Genomic DNA, 21,013 nt, shown 5'->3' on the forward strand with positions numbered 1-21,013 from the left:
TATTTGTTTTTAACTGAAAAAAATAAAGACTTTCCTCTGTATGTGCCACTTGTATGTCGTCGTGGATATTTGTTATATTCCCCAGCCCAGGTGTTTACCATTTGGGGGGGGGATATGCCTCGCATCTACAGCCTTGCCATTACCGTGGAAAGCCGCCCACTGTGCATGGGCGATTTATACCGGCAGGTTAGCTGCTTATATTCTGGTTGAATATGAGTGATTTTGCATCCAGTACATACTTCCAAGCCCATGTGGTGACCAGACGAGGCACCTGTGTGGTCAGGTGTTGCGTTAAATTGATCATTTGTCACAGTAATAGATAAATAAAAATAAATAAATCGTGCACCCAGCAGCCTCGCTGTGTTATGAAACGTGATGGCATCACCCTTATTGTAGTCGGATGACATTTCCGTGCATAAGATGTGAGATGTAAGACTGACACACCTCAGTACACTCCATCCGACAGTCTCGGGTGCAGCAGCCCCATTGTGTTCGTTTTTCAAGTGATATTACAGGCCTGAGCGTTTATATCTATAGTTAGCGCCGGTGGTTGTAGTCTTATTAACGCTTGTGTCCTGAATATGTCCGCCCCAAACGAGCTACTACAGTGATCAGAGTGTGCTTAAAAAGTGGGAAGTGACCAGTTTTTGACCATCGGGGAAACCAACGGCTCCTCAACTGCTCTTTATGGGGGGGGACACCGTGCTCCCTGCGCTCCGCTCATACACAGTCGTATTTAACGCTTTTATAGTCGGTTTAGGTCAAAGGGGGAACCCGGAGCCCCTGTCCGGCGGATAATTCTCGTTACACCGGCTCTAAATGGAGTTTTGGGGCGTGTTGTGAACGTACGCAGGCCCGGTATTGACCACCAACAGTGAACTTAACTTTTCCGAGACCCAAAGTTGTGTCAGGCAGCGCGTCTTGCGCGCATGCGCACCACTCTATCCAGCTCTAAATAAGAGTTAAAACAGAAACGAGGTGAGTTCCACAATTGTTAAACAATACGGGCGTTAATAATCATTTGTTGTCGTTGACGAGGACGGCGTTTGAAAAGCAGGCGTTCGTTTTTGTAAACTGCGACAGTTTCCATTATTTCCACTCTGATTTAAAACGGCGAGAATAAATCGTTTTTTTCCAAGTTTCTATTGGAGAAATTAATCAAGCAACAATGTTAAAACTCGTAACATTATCGCGGTGTTGTTACGAGTGTGCGTGATATTCTGTGATGTATCTGCGTTTTGCAAATGCGTTTTCCTATTGTTATTAACCGGGAAACTTATTTATTACAGATCGTCCTTATAGCTGGCTCTGCATCCAGTCTCAATGCTACGGCTAGCCCTCTATAGCAGCCCTCAGTTCATATGAACTGAGTGGGGCTAGCGACTGTTAGCTTTATGTCAGCGCTAGCTAGCAACCTGGGCTGACATTCCGTGACAAGGGGAAAGTGAAGAAAAACGGCCAGAGTGAATGAAAACACCAAGTCAGGAAATTACACAGCAAGCGTTTGCCTTTGTTTAACGTGTAGCAGCTTTGCGGCATTTGTTTAAAATGGTAACTTGAGTAATTAACATAGTTTAAACGTGTTGGTGGCCTCTTCCTATGCTCCGCCATTTTGTATAAGACGAATGCTAATCATGGGCGCTCTTACATACACTTTATTTATGGCTAGAATAAAACTGAGGCAGGGGATGCAAAGTCTAACTTAACCGAGATCCAGGAGCTCTGATTGTTGTTTACTTTTGACACGGTTGTGACCACGATGCAAGCAGAAAATATAACCTTAATTCAGTGTTGAACATGCGTCGGGACTAAAACGTTATATCGTATTATTAAGCGGATAAAGACGTTTTTAAGTTTGGCCAGTGAGTGCAGAAAACAGTGTTCTCCTTACAGCTGATAAACAAATGAGCCCCTCACTTGCTCCTTGCCAGGCAAGCAGTCGGTTTTAAGAGATACTGTTAAAACAAGGAAAAGACGAACTTGTCTGGTTAACTTAAAGTTGAGACGTCTTTCCTCTTCTTTGTCAATGATCTGGACTAAGGTTTACCCTAATGGGGTCGTTTGTGCTCGCATTTCTCTGATAGTTGGCCGGCAAAACAATATTATTATTGACTGTTTTGTCTGAAATCGAAGTGCATGGTGTATCCTGCACGCCAGCGCGCAGTCGCCATCTAGTGGTGATGCTGCGCAGAGCTGTTTACAAGTGCAGGGAGGAATAAAAACTGCATTTGTGATCGGAATCAGTTCGCTGATCAAGCCGTAGAGGACCGCTTGGCTCACTGCAGTTATCATGTACAGGGAAACAATAGGCCTGGAAAACAGAAGCGTAAAAGTCAGAGGTGCAGACTGTGCGCATAATACCATGCCTTTCCATGTGACTCTTTGCAGGTTGGTCATATCAGCAGAGTGGGAATGACTGACACTCCACCCAGTGATGGCCCCTCCCAGGGAGCTGAGTTTGACATGATGGGTGCCTTAGACTGGAAGGATGGCATTGCAACGCTGCCAGGCAGTGATATCAGGGTACAAAAGAGATTTTTGTTGTTGTTGTTTTTCGGTCCAGGGTCTTTCTTGCTTGTGCAAATATTTGTTTATAGGGGGAGGAGGCTGTATGTATAGCTGTTTCTCAGGCTGAACTCATAATCAGGACCATAGTAGCACACCAACTTGGCTGATAGGAATGTGTCTCTTTTTTTCAGTTCCGCCTGACTGAGTTTCGGACTCTTGAGATTGTCACAGATTTAGAGGTCAAAGGGCAGGAGGCAGAGCCTAACAGTGAGACCTTGGACCCCGCACCATCTCACACGCCCACCCCTCCACCTGAAGGCCAGTCACAGACAGGGACAAGCAAAGCTTCAGCCAATCAGAGTAAACCAGGATTGTCTCAAGCTAAAGGTATGATGGCACATGATTGTCATTTTTATAATGAAGACTTTCACTGTTTGGTTTTTAAAGTCTACGTTACGTTTCGGCCTCAGTTTCAGCCCTTCTTTCTCCTCCGTCCTTTAGCTCCTGGTCCTGTGCTTTTGTCTTTAGAGGAGGGCCCCAGTATGGAGGGCCCCAGTGTGGAGGTTGGGCCCAGTGTTGAAGTTGGTTCTAGTGCAAACTTGGGCTCAAATGGGGAGCTGTCAAGGTGCCGGGCCTGCGGTGGCCGTGCTCCTGGGGATGCCCTCCTGCAGGGGAAATTCTGCTGCTCAGCTTGTGCCCAGCCTTCCAGTGGCAGGTAAAACCATGCCTCTGTTATCTCTAATAATGCCCTCCCCCCATTTAATTTTTTTTTTTAGATTAACTTAATATTTTTTGTTTCATGTGGACCTTCTTTGTGTTTGTAAAGATCGTCTCCGGGAGAAGCACGGGAGGGTCAGGCAGTAGAAGGAGAGAGACTTGGCAAACGTGTGCGCAAAAAGAGGAAGATCTACATGGACTCTGGTGAGGAAGAGGAAGAAAACCAAGAAGAACCAGAGGTGAGGAATATACCATCAACACTTGTGTTCGGTGGTCAACTTCAGAGCTACATACATACCAGATGTTCAGGCTTAAGTTTCCTCTCATCTACAGGATGAGAAGAGTTGTGATAGTCCTGTGTAACACGTTTTGCTCATTCTGCTTTTTTCTTGTAGGAAAAGGCTAAAGCTACAAAGGGCAGGAGAGGAGCCAAAATTGCCAAGCTGGGTATGATGAAACTCTAAACATTATTAGAATCTGTTAATGCCCTAAATCAGTTTTTTGTTGTGTTGTTTAGCTGGTGATACATTCTCAGCTTTCGAGACTGTCCTCTGATTTGATTGTCAGATTTTATTGATTAGCATTTGCATTATCTTCCAATTCATGAAACCTACAGGCAATGTATTTCTCAGAGCGACAGAAAGCAGGAATGAAGAATGAGTTTTTATTAATTTGGTTAGACTTAAACCAATATTATGAGCATGCTGTTTTTGCCCATTTTTATATAGGGACTTCGATAGAAAGAAAATTGTCAAACTGCCTAGAATACATCCACGTATTCATGGTTTTATATGCATTGTGTGTCATTGGCATACACTTTATACAACACGTAATATGTCACTATTTGTTCACCCAACCTTTAGTTGCTGCCCCACCCAATAAGAAACGTGCATGGAGCTGGCCTTCTTACCTCGAAGAGGAGAGAGCCGTCGCTGCTCCAGTTAAACTATTCAAAGAGGTAAAAACCTGCATATACCTGCCATTTGTGCCCTGTTAAGTAGAAACTCACAGTCTTGTTTATCTGACCTGTGCTGTTATTATTCTTGCAGCACCAGTCGTTTCCACAAAGCAGGAACAGTTTTAAGGTGGGGATGAAGCTGGAGGGACTTGACCCGGCACACCCGTCTCTATTCTGTGTGCTCAGTGTTGCGGAGGTATTAATGCTAATGCTTGACTATGCTACCTGTACGCTATAACATTTTTCTAGATAAAGACTTTGACTCATGGATGCCTGCCTCTCTTTGCATCCCAGATCCAAGGTTACAGGGTGAGGCTCCACTTTGACGGATATCCAGAATGCTATGACTTCTGGGCTAATGCCGATTCGTGGGATCTGAAACCAGCCGGCTGGTGTGAGAAGAACGGACACAAGTTATTGTTGCCTAAAGGTAACAAGAATACCACCAATAAACATGAAATTCAAGGTAGAATTTTTCTTTTTTCTTTTTTTAACAAAGTTGGGTCACAACTCAGCTGACTGGGCTTGTCGTGTTGTAGGCTGTAAGGATGGAGAGTTCAACTGGAGCACGTACGTGAAGAACTGCAGGGGTCAGCTGGCCCCGAAACACCTTTTTAAGAGCCTCAACACAGTGAGTGTTAAACACATCTGAAGCTGTCAGATTGTTCTGTGATTCAGTGGATTTTATAGGCTCCGTGTGGCTAAATTGGCTAAATGCATATTGTCTTTTTGTTTGTTTGTTTTTAGTCCGTGACTCCATCCGGGTTTAGAGCTGGGATGAAACTGGAGGCGGTTGACAGGAAGAATCCTGCTTTGATCTGTGTAGCAACAATTGCTGCCGTTGTCGACAACCGCCTGCTCATTCATTTTGACAACTGGGATGACACACATGATTACTGGTGAGAGATTATTACCCAGAAATGTTTGCCGGTCTGCCTTGAGGGCAGCTGGAGATTTGAATCCGTGTGAAAGCAGTGCTAATTTAGTGCCTGTCTACTGAAGACAGCGTGCCACTGTATTTTAAATAAACAGACTAGCATTGTAACTAAAGAGTTTCTGAACCTTTTTATTGGTGAATATTTTTTTCAAAACCCCCCGTGTTATCGTTCGCCCATTTACTTGTGTTTGTTTTAAGGTGTGATGCCAGCAGTCCATACATCCACCCTGTGGGTTACTGTGAAGAGGCTGAGCTAACACTCACAACTCCAGCTGGTAAGACAGACCAAGACACATGTGAGTCAGTATGAATGTAATATACTGTAGGACCCAACTCTTGTAAGATCTGAGATGATTAATTAAAGGCCAGCTAAATAAAAAAAAAAAAGATAAATAAAATAAATAAAAATGGCAACAAAAAAAAAAATCTTGAATCCTGAAATAGTAAAATCTGATAACAAAGCCACAGATGAATTATTCTGTAGAAAGTAAGTGTGCTCATGCTAAGTGTATTAATAGTAAGATGTAATTTCCTGTAGATCCCCATGTTGCCACCTATTTCTAACCTGCTGGGTGTTGTTGTTACACCTGTAGAAATGGCTTTGTTTACATGGTGTCTGTCTGCAGTATCCAGTGCACCTAATGAGTCTTTATCTCCTCTCCTTAGAATGTAAGGAACCAAAGAGTTTCTCTTGGGAGAAATACCTGGAAGAGACGGGCACACAGGCAGCTCCTGCACGAGCTTTCAAAGTGGTATGATATACGAGTATGCAGATATTTACGGTACTGTGCTACAGTAGTCTAAATACAGTCATGTGATTCTGTGTTTTGTTTTTTTTTTGTTTTTTCCAGCGACCTCTGCATGGTTTCCAGTTTGGGATGAAAGTAGAAGCGGTTGATAAGAGGAATCCCATGCTCATTCGTGTTGCCACTATAGCAGACACAGAGGACCACAGACTAAAGGTGGGAGATGTCTCTTCATCGTGATGCTTTTCGATTTTTTTTTTTCTGTGCTCAGCCTTTGTTTAAATTCTTGTTTACCCTCCTTCTTCTCCTGCAGATCCACTTTGATGGCTGGAGTTCAGAGTACGACTATTGGGTGGAAACCGACTGCCCAGATCTGCATCCTTTCGGGTGGTGTCAAAAAACTGGACACCCACTACAATATCCTAACGGTGTGACACATTTTACGACTCTCTCTCACACTCACACACACAGACACACAGACTGTCCTTGTCTGTCCTGCTGGGTGCTGAGGGTGAGGTTGCCAGATTTCTAATTTCAACAGATGAGTCAGCACACTTGATCTCTGCCTTTACTTTACTTGGATAAGACATTAAGAGGAATGTATAATGAATTCAGAATGGACGGTTGTTTGCATAGTTTTATTAAGTTTCCCGTGTGTGTGTGTGTGTGTGTGTGTATTTCAGGCTCCAGTGATTTAGTGACTGCTCCAGGACAAGGATGTCCTACCCCGGGATGCAACGGCGTTGGGCACATCAGGGGACCTCGCTATGGGACTCACTACACGTTCGTAGCTCAACTTTTCACAGTCGTCTTTTGTTGCAACTCTTATGTCTTACATCTCCATTTTCATTTAAGATGTTTTATGCATTTCCCCAATTGCTCTCCCGGTTTACCTCAGGGAATATTTGTCATAGTTTCTCAGTCGCTGCAGTGTTGCCTTTCTATCCTGTTTTTAAAATACTTTTAACACTCTTAAGTGGACCACTTTCCAAATGGATTTCAATAAATTATCACAATTTTCATTTTTGTTTGTCCAGTCAGTCGTCAGGTAATGTCATATTGTTATGTTAAGGTGTAGTAAACACATCTTAACAGTAACTAAAAGAGGAGACGTCTCCAGGCTCTCAAATATTGCTTTTATTTGTGTGGGCTGCCAGCACTCTACATGTGTTACTTGTGTGTTTGTCTGTATGTAGGAGGGCGAGGCGATATTAACTGCCTTTTTGTTGTCTGTGTTATAACCTCTTACTGGAGTTTTAAAAAATAAAGGCTGTGTGTCCCAGCGATGTTTGCATCTCTGTGTGCAGTCAGGTGAGCTGTCCCTACTCAGAGGTGAATCTGAACAAAGAGGGTTTGCTGCCAGACCGTCTCAGCGGAGAGCGGCCTCCCACCCTCAGCGGGCCTCATCCTCGTGGGCGACGCCCTGACCCAAATGCAAACAACACAACGCAAAACTCCTCGACGCAAGATCAACCCGAAGGACCGGAGGACGCCCAGAACAGGTTCAATCCTTTGTCGACATACTTTAACAGCTCCTATCATATCAGGGGATTTGCATGCAACTATATGTAGTGGTTTGTACCTGAGCAATGATTATCTGTGTTGCTAGGAAACCGGCGACGGTGGAAGCTGAGCGTACAGGACGCAGTAGCCAGGCAGAGACACTGAGTGGAGCCAGCGAGCAAAGCCACAATGGAACAAGGCCTAAACGGTACCTGTCGCTCACGATAGCCTCACACTATGCTGCGCCTGATGTGATTTGTTTGTTTCAAGGAGTCATTCTGTCGTTGGTCTTCATTTCAGGACAGCTCCAGTTCCCAAATACCTGAAAATGCATTATGTCAAAGAGGAGATTGGCGATAGTAAAGGTAAGCGAGGAAAAAGTGCAGAAGGAATCGTACCTCACACCCTCACTTCCTCCCACTGACTCCTCTTAACTCTCCTCAGCCTCTCCAGAGGCCATCTCCCTCCAGCAGGCCCTCCACGAGTCGGTGTTCTCCCCCGGCATCTCTGCCTCGCCTCCCCATCGGGTGGCTCTTTGCTGGGACAAACACTGCCAGCTGCTGCCTGAGGTCCTGGGGCTGACTGCCAAGAGAGTGGCCACTTGGAGTGCCGAGGAGGTTAGACATGCTTAGACACTCAGACTGTGTAAACACAAGAAAAGCAGGCACACAAACTCTGAATCCACTCATCCAACATGAAGGCGGCTAGTTGTTCAGGGAGACCGCAACTGTGCATGAATATTCAGTAAGGGCTTTTCTGGGTGTCGCGGTGAGCTGGAGCCTTCATTTTGGCAGTCAGGTGAACGATTGAGGGTCAATAGAGGCATGTAAAGAATCACGATTAGTAGATAAACACGCATTGATCGACATCCTGCGTTTGTCTGAAGCTGTTTTCTGTATGTTTATTTTCTTTGTTCTTCAGGTGGCTGGTTTTGTCAAAGGGCTTCCAGGGTGCAAAGAACACGCTGCTACATTTAAAACAGAGGTAAGCACTTCAGGATGGTTTGTAAAAAGAAGTGAGAGTGAAAGTAAAAGCCACATGGCATGTACACTGAAACTTCTGAAGGATCGATGCCTCTACGATCGAAGTGCTAGCAGACAGTCCGCTCACTTTTATTTTTAAAGTTGAGCCACCACTAACAGGCAGGCTCCGTCCCTTCATGTCTTTTGTTACCCTGTTGACGGGCTAATTAGCCACTGTCATTAATATCAGTCAGCTGGCTCTGTAGAAAGTCTCTTCTCGTGCGGTCAGAAAAATTCCCACCAGTGTGGCTGATGCTCTGTGAGCTGGAGGGAAACTAACCAGAACCTGCAGCAGATGGAGAACTGACCCATGTGCTGCTACACCAAGTTCACTGAGGCCTCAGAGCACAACAGGGACAGACTTTGCTTACTGCAGTTGGACTTTTGTCTGCAGTACGATGGAGTCACTGAAGAAGTAGCTGATCATGGCTCTGATTATTGTCAAGATGTATTATTGATAATTCATCTAAGAAAGCAAAGCTGAGTTTTTTGGGGTTTTGTTTTTTTGCATGTAGGGTACAGTACCATCACACATGCCATCACAGAACATAATTCAGCGGAATCACTACAGAGTGTAGTCTGGAGAGTTCAGCAGATATTCCAGAACAGTTTGAAATGAAAATGTGTTTTATGTAGGGGATCCATGTAAGAGTGAAGTGGGAGGCTTTACAAGAGGGTGCTGAGACCTGCTGTGAAAAAAAGACAGGAGGCCAAGCTGGTAATGTTAAGATTTCACTGGGAGTGACCTGAAGGCGGAGCGGTTGGAGACAGAGTTAGAGCAGCAAGGCTGAGATGGTTTGGACATGTAGCAGAGGAGGGACAGTAGACATACTGGACAAAGGCTGTTGAATAAGGACTGCAAGGCAGGAGGAAAAGAGGAAGACCTCAGAAAGAGATCATGGATGTAGTGAAGGAGGATGTGCAGAGGCTTGCATGGGAGGAGGAGAAGCAGTCCCAGCCTCCTAACTGATTTATGTGCACTTGTGTAGCGTGTTGTTTTACTGGTGTCCTCTGCTCCCTGTTTCAATCTGTGTGTGTGTGTGTGTTTTCTCTTAGTGTGTAAACACATACAGTGAAACAGGGAGCCAAGGAGATCACCAAAACAGAATTAGAATTAGATAAACCTTATTTTGGTGGATTCAGCATCGGTTGGTTTACAGCGAATTATAGCCTCTTTTTTTTCCCTCTACATTATTTTTTGGTGTTTTGTCTTTATTGGATAGTGAAGCAGTGAAGACAGACAGAAAAGTGGGGAGAGAGAGGGGGAAGACATGCAGCAAAGGGCCACGGGTTGGACTCGAACCTGAGCTGATGCACTTGGGCCATGTGGCATGTGGCTGCCTGCTCATCCACCCACTGTATTTTACATTACTAGAGTGGGATAATGGTTGTGGATGTTTTGGCTCTCGCCCACACAACCTTTCTGTAAGAAGCACACGCTCATTTGTTTTGCTTTGAGATGCTGGTGCCCAGCACAGAAAACGGCTTTAAACAGGGCTTCAACTAATAACTGCTCATTGTTTAATGCTTTGTCATTAGACAAATCAATTTAGAACTTGCTTTGGATGTGAGGCAGATGCTGTTGAAGGTTATTCGTTTCTTTTTTTTCTGGATCAGTCCTTATATGTTATTTAACTGAGTAATTAATCAACTAAGGACTTCGGACAATACCTAACTGACCGAGGTTCAATCAGTTTAGCTTTCCCATTATTTCCTAGCCTTGTTCAGAATATCAAACGTGTGTATTTCCCTGCTGACATGAATGAGGTTATTCTCTAATCCAGCAGCTGCTTTGGCTCTCGCTCATTTCCTGTGAAGGGAACAAGTGAGAGGTCCTTATTTTGCATTTGAGAACATGTGAAGAAAGCATGCATAAATAAATAAATAAATAAATAAATAAATAAACAAGGGAATACAAGTGGCAGCAATAAGCAACTTCATCAGTTTAGTGTGTGTGTGTGTGTGTGTGTGTGTGTGTGTGTGTGTGGTCTGAAGTCTGGCGTAAAGCTGGCTTAAAAATAGCTGCACATTAAATCGTAGATGTTGTTCTTTTGCATCAGTCATGGTTTGCGGTCTTCTCGGACACCTTTTTGCTGACTGCATAATTTCATGCAGTCTCCAGCTTTTTCATCTTGCATATATTTTCATAAATTTAAGGTTCTACTGAAAAATGAGAGAAAAAAAGCCTCAGTTTTAGTGCTTCCAAAACAATTTATATGTCCACTAATGTAAATCCCTGTGCTAGTTCAGATTTACGTTGCACGTTAACCAATGGCAAACAAACCCTTAGTGATTTTTATAAAACAATAAAAATGTCAGCCACGTTTGTTCTCTAAAATGAGCTTTTTTTGATGTCTAATTTTGTTTTGTTTAACTTTATTTAAATATCACAGCTACAGTAAGACAGAAAGCAGGTTTAACAAACTTTAAGATGGGGAACTCTGAAAGGCTGATCAGTGAGACTGATTTAGGTGACTGTCAGTGGAAACAGTTTCCAGGTTCAGACTTTCAATTTTCAGATGTACCTTTCAAAATGTTGCTCGGCTGAATTTTGCTGTTTACACAAAAGCGACGCCGCATGGGAAAAAAGCCAGCCCGTGAAACAGACCGAGAATCCCGGCTGCACAAAAACAGCCAAACAGTGATGCAGTCGAGAACAACCAGACTTTCCAGTGTTCCTGGTGTTTATGCTAACTTCACTGTCTGTTAGAGGTGGGAATCACCATACATCCCACGATACGATATTATCACAATACTTAACGCACGATACAATATTATTGCAATTTTTTAAAATATTTTGCGATATTCAGATTCTGTACATAAAGGTAAACTTTATCAATATTCATTTGATCTAATATCAAAGTCTCACACTCAGTCTTTCTCTCATCTCAGTCAGTTTTATTGTTGACAAACTTGAACAGTTTGTATTACAGTCTAGTCCAACTTAACTGAATGCAACCATCTGGTACAATTATAGCTATTCTGAACTATGCAATTTATGAAAACTATGCAGGCCCTTCAGCAACTGAAGAATTTGAAAGGAAATTAAAACAAAATATAATTTTACATTAAATAAAAAAGTTTTAAACTTAATTAAAATAAAACATGTCTTAAATTAAAATAAGTAAACTGTCATGTTTATTGCTGCCAAAAAAAAAGTTAAACACATTTGGACAATGTCAGGATTCTTGCTCAGAAAAAGGAGCTGATCAACATGCTCTGAAGTCAGAGTTCCAGTCCACAAAAACTTTTTTTGTAACAAAATATTGATTTCTGCTGTCCCTGTATCGATACATTATTAGCAAACAAAATATCACGATACTACACAGTATCGATTTTTCCCCCCACCCCTACTGTCCGTAGTATCACTGAAAACTGTCTGAAAAATTACGTTTACTAAACAATTTCTGACACGTAAACGGCAAATAAACAGACTCTTTCCCCAAATCCAGCAAACCTCGTTGCTATGAGACGAAAACCTGGCTCAGTGCAGACACTTAGTTAGGGGTGCGATCTTCCCCCCTCAGTGATGCTGGTGATTTTCTATGGCCTGCTTTGTTAACGCTGGCTATCAATCGTTTCTTGTAAACACAGCAGACTTTACATTAGAAGTTAAATCATTTATGAGCTTGCCCGGTCACCTGGGGACAAGGTACTTTATTCATTCATTCATTCATTCATTCATTTATTTATAAATAAATATTTATTTATTTATTTATTGCATTTTTGATTGTTTTATTTCTTCTCTTCTATCTGCATCTTCTTCTTTGTAATAATTGTGTTAGCTGTTAAGTTGATCATTATTTCTTTTTGCTTATCAGATTATCCTAATGTGTATTTTAACTTCATGACCTGTAGTGAAACAATCGAAATCTTTGACAAAACTCATAACACACCTAAAAGTTGATCCTAAATACTTATTTTGTCAAATCGTACTTTAAAAGTTAAGAAGTGTTGCTGTTGGTTTGACCCCTCCTAATGCTTCTAGTATTAGAGGTGTTCTGTGTTCATACTGTTTGTGCGTCAACCAGCGTACAATAGAAATTCTTTTAAAGTAACAAAGCCTTTACTTGATTTTTTTCCTCTTCAGCAAATCGATGGCGAGGCCTTCCTGCTGCTCACACAAGCAGACATCGTCAAGATCCTGTCAATCAAGTTAGGACCCGCTCTGAAGATCTACAACTCCATCCTCATGTTGAAGAACGCCGATGAAGAGTAGAACACGACTCCAGTGGGACTTGCTCCTCGACGCTCGAGTAAAGACTTTGTTTTTTTTTTTGTTTTTTTTTGTTTTAAATGTCCAGAACAAGTTTAACTTGTTGAGCTCTGTGACGGTACAGCTACATAAGAGAAACAAGCGGAAGTCATCATCTCAAAAAAACGTCCATCTCTCCTCCCTCCTCTCTCCATGATGGACGGCCCTGGTCAGCCTGAGGGAGAGTTTTTCATCATACCCCGAGGAACCCTTAACTTATATCGTGTTTGTTTACTGACTCTTTAAAAAAAACAAAAAAGGAGGAGAAGAAGAAGCAACAAGCACCTTCAAGATTTCTTAACATTGTACAGCCAACAAATTGGATTTTGCGTCACAGTTCTGCTGCATTTTTTTTTTTAATCTGAGCTGTAATGAAACGTTTTTTCTGTTGCGACTTACTTGAGAACACACGTCGTTTTTTTTTTTCTTTTGTTTGTTTGTTTGTTGTTTAAGCTGCAGAATACAATCGTGAGGCGGTGGGACATTTTTAAATGTGAAATCCAGTGGAGCAGAAGCACTATGTAGTTCATCTTTTCTCCTGTAGATGGAGAAAGAGGGCCACTCCACGGGCCCAAAGGGCGTGAGTGAATTTGGAGTTTAAGTTGAATGAGGAGGGATGGGATGGTTAAAAATACGTGTTTGTGTGCGAGTGTGTAAAAGTGTGTTTGAGAAGTGAGGATGCAATTTCCTACTATCCCGCTTGTGTTGGTTGGTCGTTGGGGGGGGGTTGACAAACAGGGCCAAGGGCTAACTGTTAAATTAAGGAAGCTTGGAGTTTTTTTTTTTTAAGGTGGAACAAGCTCTGTTCTTCTACTTGTTTTTTTTGGGAACGCTCCATGAATATGAATGTTAAACACAGCTTTCAGTTTTGTTGTTTCTGGTCACAATGTTCTTGGTTCAGATTAACCTCTGGTCTTTTTACAGTGTAAATAGTATACAGCTACCAGAGTTTACTCCTGTTTGGATATGCAAAGGCTTCTCTACAGGAGAGGACGCTGTGGCAGTAAACTTTAAAAAAACACAAAAAAAAGAGCCTTGCTTCATAGTTCTGGAGAAAGAGGAAAGAAAACACCCACAACAAACATGTTCAGTGTCCTTGTAAATCTGCGTGTACTTCAGCAAGTTGGAATGTGTACATCAGCAACTGTTTATATGCAAACAGCTTTTATTTATGTATTGTAATTTAAGGGGTTAATGGTACGCCATTCTGGCTCCGAGGTAGCTCTGGCTGTTTGGAAAGTCTGAATGGGAGAAAATAAATGAGATGCACACTGTCGGCTGTCCTCATTTGACTCTGGACATTTCACCCTCTCCCACACACTTGCACAGACAATCTAAAACTGCTCTGCACTCACAGAGCTAGTACCAGGTTGTACCCCTTTTTTTTTATTTTAATGGCACAGATTCAGCAAGGTGCTGGAAACATTCCTTAGAGATTTTGGTCCATATTAACATGACAGCATCACACAGTTGCTGCAGATTAGTCAGCTGTGAATCCCCTGTTCCCACCATATTCTAGAGGCGCTCTTTGTGAACTCATTATGTTCAAGAAACATATTTATTATTTGGGCCTTAGAATATGGTGTGTTGTATGAAAGTTACAATGTGGTCAACAACACTCAGGTAGGCTGTGCCATTGAAATGATGCTCAGTTGGTACCAAGAGGCTCAAAGTGTGCCACAAAAATGCCAGCCTCACAATGGGACCAATGCCAGGCTGAAGCATTGCTACAAGGCAGGATGGATCCATGCTTTCATGTTGTTTACACCAAATTCTGACCTCAGCATCAGGCTGTTGCAGCAGAAATCGAGACTCGTCAGACCATTGATCCCATGTGAACTATGTAGCTTCAGGTTTTTGTTCTTCGTCGACAATGTCAAATGTCAGTGGCATCGTAATTATTCAGTAAATTTGCTCCAGACTTTTCAAATCTGTGATGGAAATTTAATGCAGAGTCAGTAAGAACTGGAACATCTTGTTTAAGTTATTGTTTTTCTAAAATCTAAGAGATAAATTTGATCACATTTGGCAGAGCCATCCGTAACATCACGCTGCAGTCAGGTCTCAATGGCCCACAAACCTAGAACTCAGTTGAGAGCAGGGGCACCTGGTGTGAGCTTTCACCCGGAGAACTGCTGCTCACTGGATATTTTCTCCTTTCTCAGATCATTCTCTGTAAACTCTACAGATGGTTGTGTGGAAAAATCCCAGCAGATCAGCAGTTTGTGAAATAAATAAAGCAGCCTGTCTGACGTCAACAACCATGTCACGTCCAGAGTTGCTTAAATTATATTTCTTCCACAGTCTTGATCGTGTCTACATGCCTAAATGCAGTGAGTTGCTGCCAATGTGATTGCCTGATCCTATATTTGCATTAAAAGAGCAGCTGAACGGCTGCACCTAAGAAATCACTTGCAGACTATATAGGTGTGCATTTTTTTTTATTTAGTTGAAGTTTGATCTGTTGATGTTCACTGGATATGTGTTTTCAGGCTGTGGTAAACATTGTTTGTATGCTGTGTTTTTGTGCCATGCAGTCATTAACTTCCATTTATTTCTGTATGTTACATTAATTAAGCTGCAGATGTGAAAAATGCAAGTGGCATCGTAATTACTCAGTAAATTCGCTCCAGACTTTTCAAGTCTGTGATGGAAAATTAACGCAGAGAGTAAGAACTGGAACATCAAAGCATCTGTTTCCTGTTTAAGGTACTTTTTTAAAAAAAATCAGAGAAAAACATTTGGTCAAGAGGCAGAGCCATCCGCAACATCATGCTGCAGGCAGGTCACAGTCAGGCCACAGTGGCCCCCAAACCTAGAACTCACTTCCTGTGTCTTGCCCACATATGGCCCACATGCAAACTTACCCACAAACCAGATTGCTAATTGAAACACATGTGGCACATCGGCAGCAGGCTGAAAGTCACACAAAACCACTGCTGTGCATGGCCTGAATCTTACACTCGTAACCCAGAAGCTTTCAGGTATCTTTAATACTTATATTCCTGTTTTCATCTAAGCTGTAAAGAACTGCAGATGAGCTCTGAGTGGATGAAACAAAATGTGTTTGTGGTGATGTAAAAGCTACATCTGTTGGCCCGGTGTGACTCATTCTATCTTCACCACAAACGGAGCCATCGCTTACAAAATGGACCTGAAATCCCCCATATTTATATCCTGAATAGATTTTCACAAGTTTAAACTGTTTTTGTTTGACCTTATCCACAACGCAAGTTACCACTAACAAGATGGACTAGCTAGGAAATCTGGGCTTAAATGCTTAAAGGTGTTAAACTAGAGTTTGGACATTGATTATTTTGTTTGTTTGTTTGTGTTTAATTAAGTAAGGGGCACTTAATTGGAGCAGGATGCATAAAGTTAGGTCTGTAATTTTTTTGGATAATTACACAGTTTTGTTAGTTTCAGTGCATTTTAATTTAAACAGTCAAAATGTGACTGAAGTGCAATGTTTCAAGTTTAAATAAGCTGCTTTAATAAAACTCATTTTAGGATTTACAGCCATTTTATACACATTCCCCCAATTTTCAGAGGCTTGAAAGTAATTTGGCTAACTAACTTAATTTTAAATCTGAGGACTGTTTGTAATCTTTTGAAGTCTCGGGCGGGCCTTTACTGCAGACACCTTCTTGTTTGCGGGTCTGTCTGAATTCAGTTTTGTATTTAATGAAATGAAAAGCAGCTCTGTTGGACAGAAATCAGGTGACTGACTTGGCCACTGAATACTGTCCCATGTCTTTGCCTTAGAGACTCTTGCGTTTCTTTTGCAGTTTGCTTTGAGTCATGTTCCATTTGCACTGTGAGGTGTGTCCAATCAGTTTTGCAGCATTTGGCTGAATCTGAGCACAGAGTATTCTTCAAAATTCATCCTGCTGCTTATATCAGCAGTCACATCCGCATTAAACACTGGTGACTCACTTCCACAGGCATACATATGCACATGCCATAACACTACCTCCACCGTGTTTGACAGTGGTCCGCTTCAGATCATGAGCCGTTTCTCTCCTGCATTTCCATTCATGAAGCTGTCTCTTGATCCTGGACCATGGCAATGATATACCTACATCCTCAACAGTGTTCCTGACTCGGTTAGATGTTGTGAAGTTGCTTTTGTTAACTATGGAAATAACTCAGTCATCATGCCCTTTAGTTGTCTTCTGTCTTTCAGACCTTTCTTCTTTTCAAGGGTGTTCCAGGTTGTTGTTTTGTCCTCTCCTAAAATGTTTTGCTGTCTCTCTAATAAGGTTATTTATGTAAGCTTGATGGCCTCCCTCACTCGCACTGACATCCATTTTATCCTCAAATTTAAAATTATGATGAAAAGCTGTAAAAAAACAAATGTAACACTTTGAATCAACTTCAGATGTTAAGCTTGCTCCATTTGTCATGAAACAACAAAGGGACAGACCTTACCTGGATATTAAACTGCTTAAAAGTCAATTGTACAATTACATACGATGCTCTGAAAATAGGGGACTGTGCATAAATCCTGTAAATTCTACATTAACAAAACAAAACAAAACCAAAAAAGCCCCGCTTGAATTAAAGTCTGCGCTTCAGTCACATGTTTGATGTAAAATATAGAGTGGTGGTGTGCAAAAGGAAAACTACAAAAAACGTGTCCTTGTCCTAAAAATGATGGGCCTAACTGTATATAGACAGACACATTTTTCCAGGGTCTCCTTAACAAGAAAATCCCACCTAGAACAAAAAGTCTCTCTCTATCTGTGCTCATTTTATTATGGGAGGGTACGTTTCTGCAATTTTTGTATTTTATGCACTTACATATTCCGCTTAGAAAAACTTCTTGATGGGTGGTGACGATCGCAGAGAATAAATTTACCGTGGGACTGGCCTGGACCAGCCAGAGATTCCCACGACCCCTCCTCTTCACACACACACACGCACACACACACATATCGGAACACGGGCTGCACAGACGCACAAGCAGCGCAGAGACGGAGAGGCAGAGCAGCTTTGCACCACTTTTATCAAGACTCTTATTTTACTATAAAAGCCTCGTTTCAGGCTCCGTTTCCGCGCGGCACGCGCAGTCAATCCATGGATGAAAAAGGTCTTCATGTGAGGAGGAATTGGGTTAAAGTGCGGAATCCTCCGGATCAAAGTGGAGGAGTGGGAGGAATAAGTCAGCGCTATTTATTTTGATAATGCCGAGGAGCCAGTTTCTGCTTCGGATTTACGTCCAAAACAAGGCAAGTACCCACTCCGACTGCACACACTGCGTTAAAACAGCAGGAAGTGGATTGGTGTAGTGAGCAACAGTGCTGTCGAGCAAAATGACTCAAAATATTCTGTTTAACACGGATGCGTAAAAGCAAACTTGATCATCTGCGTTCGGATCCCCCGGTTAGGTCCACTTGCCTCGGGCAGAGTCGGGGGGAGGAATAAATTATGAGTTCAGTTGGAGCAGTTAGCGCAGGGATGTGACTCCAGTTTGTTTTTTAGCCGCAGTGAGATCGTGAAGTGAAATCATAAGGTCTTGAACGGGGTCAGTCATTGATGGTGGTGGTTCATGAGCTCCTCAGAGACACCAGCGGAGTTGCGGGAAGCTTGGCATCTCATTAACTGAGCCACATGTCTTATTAAAGCAGCTATTTCCTGTTGTGTGCGGTGCAGGCTAAACTGTCTTCTCCCCAACACCTCCAGCGCTCTCCTGATGCTGCATCCAGCGCTTTCATGTTTCATTCCTTTATTTTCTGATGCCTCTCTCCTCTCCTCTCAGTCTGAATCCAGACGATGACAGCTGACACTCCAGTCTGCAGCCCTGCCTCTTCCCACTCTTCCCACTCCTCACCTGCCTGCCCCCCGGAGTGCCACAGACACCTGAGGAAAAGCAAAGCCCTCCAAACCAAACTGCCCCTGGCTTCTGCCCCAGGTTGGTGGCTCCTGCTGGGTGTAATGGTGGTGCTGGTGGGGATGAGTGTTGCAGTGGCGGGCTACGTCTCTGCAGAACCGAAGCCCGTGGGGCGGCGCGGCACCACCCCCGTGGACAGGATGAAACTGGCTGGCCCCGTGGTAATGGGAGTTGGCCTCTTCATCTTCATCTGCGCCGCCACGCTGCTGTACGAGAACCGGGACCGTGAAGTCTGCAGGCGAGAGAAACCCGACGACCTGGAGGATCTGAAGGGAGGAAGCTTTTGTGAAGATTCCCAGGAGCAGCCCAGCTTCGGGTGCCAAGAGCAGTGGGAGTGTAAAGAAGGAGAACAGGGATCCTGGGCCGCTCCAGCCCACATACTTCCCCTCTCAGACCCTCCTCTTCCTCATTTGAACAGACACAGCATTAGCAGCAGAGCCTCAGAGCCACCTCCTCCGGACGCACAAGGTAAAGATAAAGAGGACGAAGACAGGAATGAGGAGGAGAAGGAAGGAAGGTCAACCCTGCTGGCCCGAGTTCTGCACCACCAGGAGCCAACTCCTCACCCTTCCTCCCCCTGCTTGTCCATCTCTCACTCCCCCGTCTTCTCAGACTCCTGCAACTCTAGTGAAATCAACTTCAACGTACGGACAGACCCTTCTGTGCCGCCTCAACTCTGAACCCTATGCTGCCTCCCCCCCTTCCACTGTCTCATGAAATATGCATGATGAGACACACTTAAAGGTTTCACGTGCAGATACACAAGACTATGCAGTCCTCAATAAACAGATGAAATGTTTTTTGGGTATGTTATAGTGCCTCCGAATGGCGCAGTTGCTCTGAGTCACTGTCTGTGAAGGGTGTTTTTGTCCTACATCGCTCTCTGACTCACCCACATTTGAAAGATTGGAGCTGTGCTGTTTGATGTCAACTCACAATCTTGTTGTCTTTGAACTCAACCGTGCCCAAAAATCCCTAAAGCCACCACTGGATTGACCATATTAGGACGTGAGGAGGTTTGCTGAAAAGTTATTTGGGTGCCATACTGGGAGATGGACTCTGTCTCCTCTCCCCTCTCCCTCCTTCTGCTTCTCTGCAGAGGTCTACATTTGCTTGCTGGAGAGGTTCAGTAAAAGAGGATGAGCCAGATTAGGTTTCAAATAAGTCTTTATCTTATCTCATACATAAGTGTAATCTGCTCTTTATTTGAGGAAATTGTGTCTTGGTACAAACAAGAGAAGCACATAAGGCCACACTCCTCTCACTCAACACCTACAGCCACTCTATAAATACCAGCTGGTGCTCTGCACACATGCAGGATCTTTTTTTTTCTTTTTACTGTAATTCAACATTTCTTTTTAAATTCCTACTGTCAGCTGCTCAGTTTTTTCCTTTTTCTCAGCCGCGGCGAGGCGAGATCTTAAAGATTTTCAATCACAGGCTCTATGGAAAGAAAAAGAGCAACAACTTGACACAAAAAAGACACAAAAAAAAATCTGGTGAGGCTGTTATGAGTTATTCCTGACGTAGCTTAAGTGAGAAAAACAAGTTCTGCGAGTGGAGTAATTGAAGCCTCCCTCTCCCACCCATCACGACCTTTCATCTCCTCTCTTATCATCCAATTCCCACGCTTTATTCAAATACTCCATCCTCCGTCTCCATCCTTGGCTCCCGCAAAAGCCGAGAAGTGGCGGAAAAAAAATAGGGCAAAACAATGCAGAGGGAAATGTTAGCAGCTACAATTAAGCCAAAGTGAGAATGTTTGAACAGGGAAGAGGAGGAGGCGGAAGAGGAGGGGGTTTAATTTTAATTATCGCCAGCATTTTCTCCTCCAGTCTTTAATTACACTGGGGATCAGTGTGAAGGGTTTTATAGGTGCTGTAGGACTGCTGAGTATTTCCTTGTTTCGGCCCATGCTGGGATCCAGGCGACGACCGAAGTCTGAGCAGTCTACAGTAATTTGCAGCCACACATTTCCCTCACTTAAAACCAGCACCCATCTGTGTGTCACACACACACACACACAGACAGACTCAATGGAGGGCTTTTGTGTAGGTACAGTATGCTGGCTGTATATTCAGCTGCAGAGATGAGCCGGTGGTGGTGGTGGTCGGGGGGTGGGGGGAGGGACGCGTCTGAATCTTGCAACATGCTGCAAGCAGCCTCCTTCGCACTCATGCCTCTCAGAAAAGCAGCTCTGTGTTCGCTCTCTTCTCACACGTCGGCTGCGCGAGTGCTTTGCAGTGCGTGAGATGATCCAATGTGTTTACATTTGGAGGGAAAGACGATGCACTGTAGAGCTGTAACTTACAACTTTTATTACCATTTAATCTGCACATTGTCATGCTGCACTCGACTGCCAGTTTGTTGTTGTTTTTTTGGGCTTTTGTTTTTCAATTTTAAGTAAACCAAGCACACAACAGTGTTGCAATAAAACCTTCCCCCTGCAAACGTTTTTATTCGGAGCTTTTTAT

At 43.3% G+C, this 21,013-nt stretch overlaps 2 protein-coding genes across 6 annotated transcripts; both read left to right on the forward strand.

Moving 5' to 3' along the window:
- The first annotated feature begins 759 nt into the window (after positions 1 to 759).
- l3mbtl1b (L3MBTL histone methyl-lysine binding protein 1b) lies at positions 760 to 13,920 on the forward strand. Of its 5 annotated transcripts, none has more exons than XM_084943079.1 (22): positions 760 to 978; positions 2,389 to 2,523; positions 2,700 to 2,895; positions 3,010 to 3,223; positions 3,335 to 3,464; positions 3,621 to 3,672; positions 4,089 to 4,183; positions 4,275 to 4,379; positions 4,478 to 4,649; positions 4,723 to 4,814; positions 4,931 to 5,082; positions 5,319 to 5,395; positions 5,787 to 5,872; positions 5,972 to 6,082; positions 6,180 to 6,294; positions 6,550 to 6,649; positions 7,174 to 7,368; positions 7,476 to 7,577; positions 7,670 to 7,734; positions 7,814 to 7,986; positions 8,291 to 8,353; positions 12,482 to 13,920. In XM_084943079.1, exons 2-22 carry the CDS (start codon positions 2,413 to 2,415, stop codon positions 12,608 to 12,610), a joined length of 2,535 nt encoding a protein of 844 aa, XP_084799205.1. In that variant the 5' UTR covers positions 760 to 978; positions 2,389 to 2,412; the 3' UTR covers positions 12,611 to 13,920. The 5 variants fall into 5 exon arrangements, with proteins under 5 accessions (XP_084799205.1, XP_084799204.1, XP_084799207.1 ...); XM_084943078.1 differs by lacking the exon at positions 760 to 978 and adding an exon at positions 985 to 1,551; XM_084943081.1 differs by lacking the exon at positions 760 to 978 and adding an exon at positions 985 to 1,551 and having other exon boundaries at positions 4,478 to 4,613.
- A 3,548-nt stretch (positions 13,921 to 17,468) lies between these two features.
- On the forward strand, positions 17,469 to 20,994 carry LOC146377690 (uncharacterized). The gene is made up of 2 exons (XM_084943085.1): positions 17,469 to 17,877; positions 18,408 to 20,994. Exon 2 carries the CDS (start codon positions 18,422 to 18,424, stop codon positions 19,217 to 19,219), a length of 798 nt encoding a protein of 265 aa, XP_084799211.1. The 5' UTR covers positions 17,469 to 17,877; positions 18,408 to 18,421; the 3' UTR covers positions 19,220 to 20,994.
- Positions 20,995 to 21,013: the final 19 nt, after the last annotated feature.

This window comes from Perissodus microlepis, chromosome 11, assembly GCF_051167445.1.
Source record: "Perissodus microlepis isolate ML-2025 ecotype Zambia chromosome 11, ASM5116744v1, whole genome shotgun sequence".
In the NCBI taxonomy this organism is placed as follows: Eukaryota; Metazoa; Chordata; class Actinopteri; order Cichliformes; family Cichlidae; genus Perissodus; species Perissodus microlepis.

Bases quoted from the DNA above. Each gene is read 5' to 3' on its own strand.
- l3mbtl1b (XM_084943078.1), top strand. The intron at 2,896-3,009 runs GTATGATGGCAC...TCCGTCCTTTAG, and splicing joins AGGATTGTCTCAAGCTAAAG to CTCCTGGTCCTGTGCTTTTG. The intron at 3,673-4,088 runs GTATGATGAAAC...CCCAACCTTTAG, and splicing joins AGCCAAAATTGCCAAGCTGG to TTGCTGCCCCACCCAATAAG.
- LOC146377690 (XM_084943085.1), top strand. From the start codon at position 18,422: ATGACAGCTGACACTCCAGTCTGCAGCCCTGCCTCTTCCCACTCTTCC.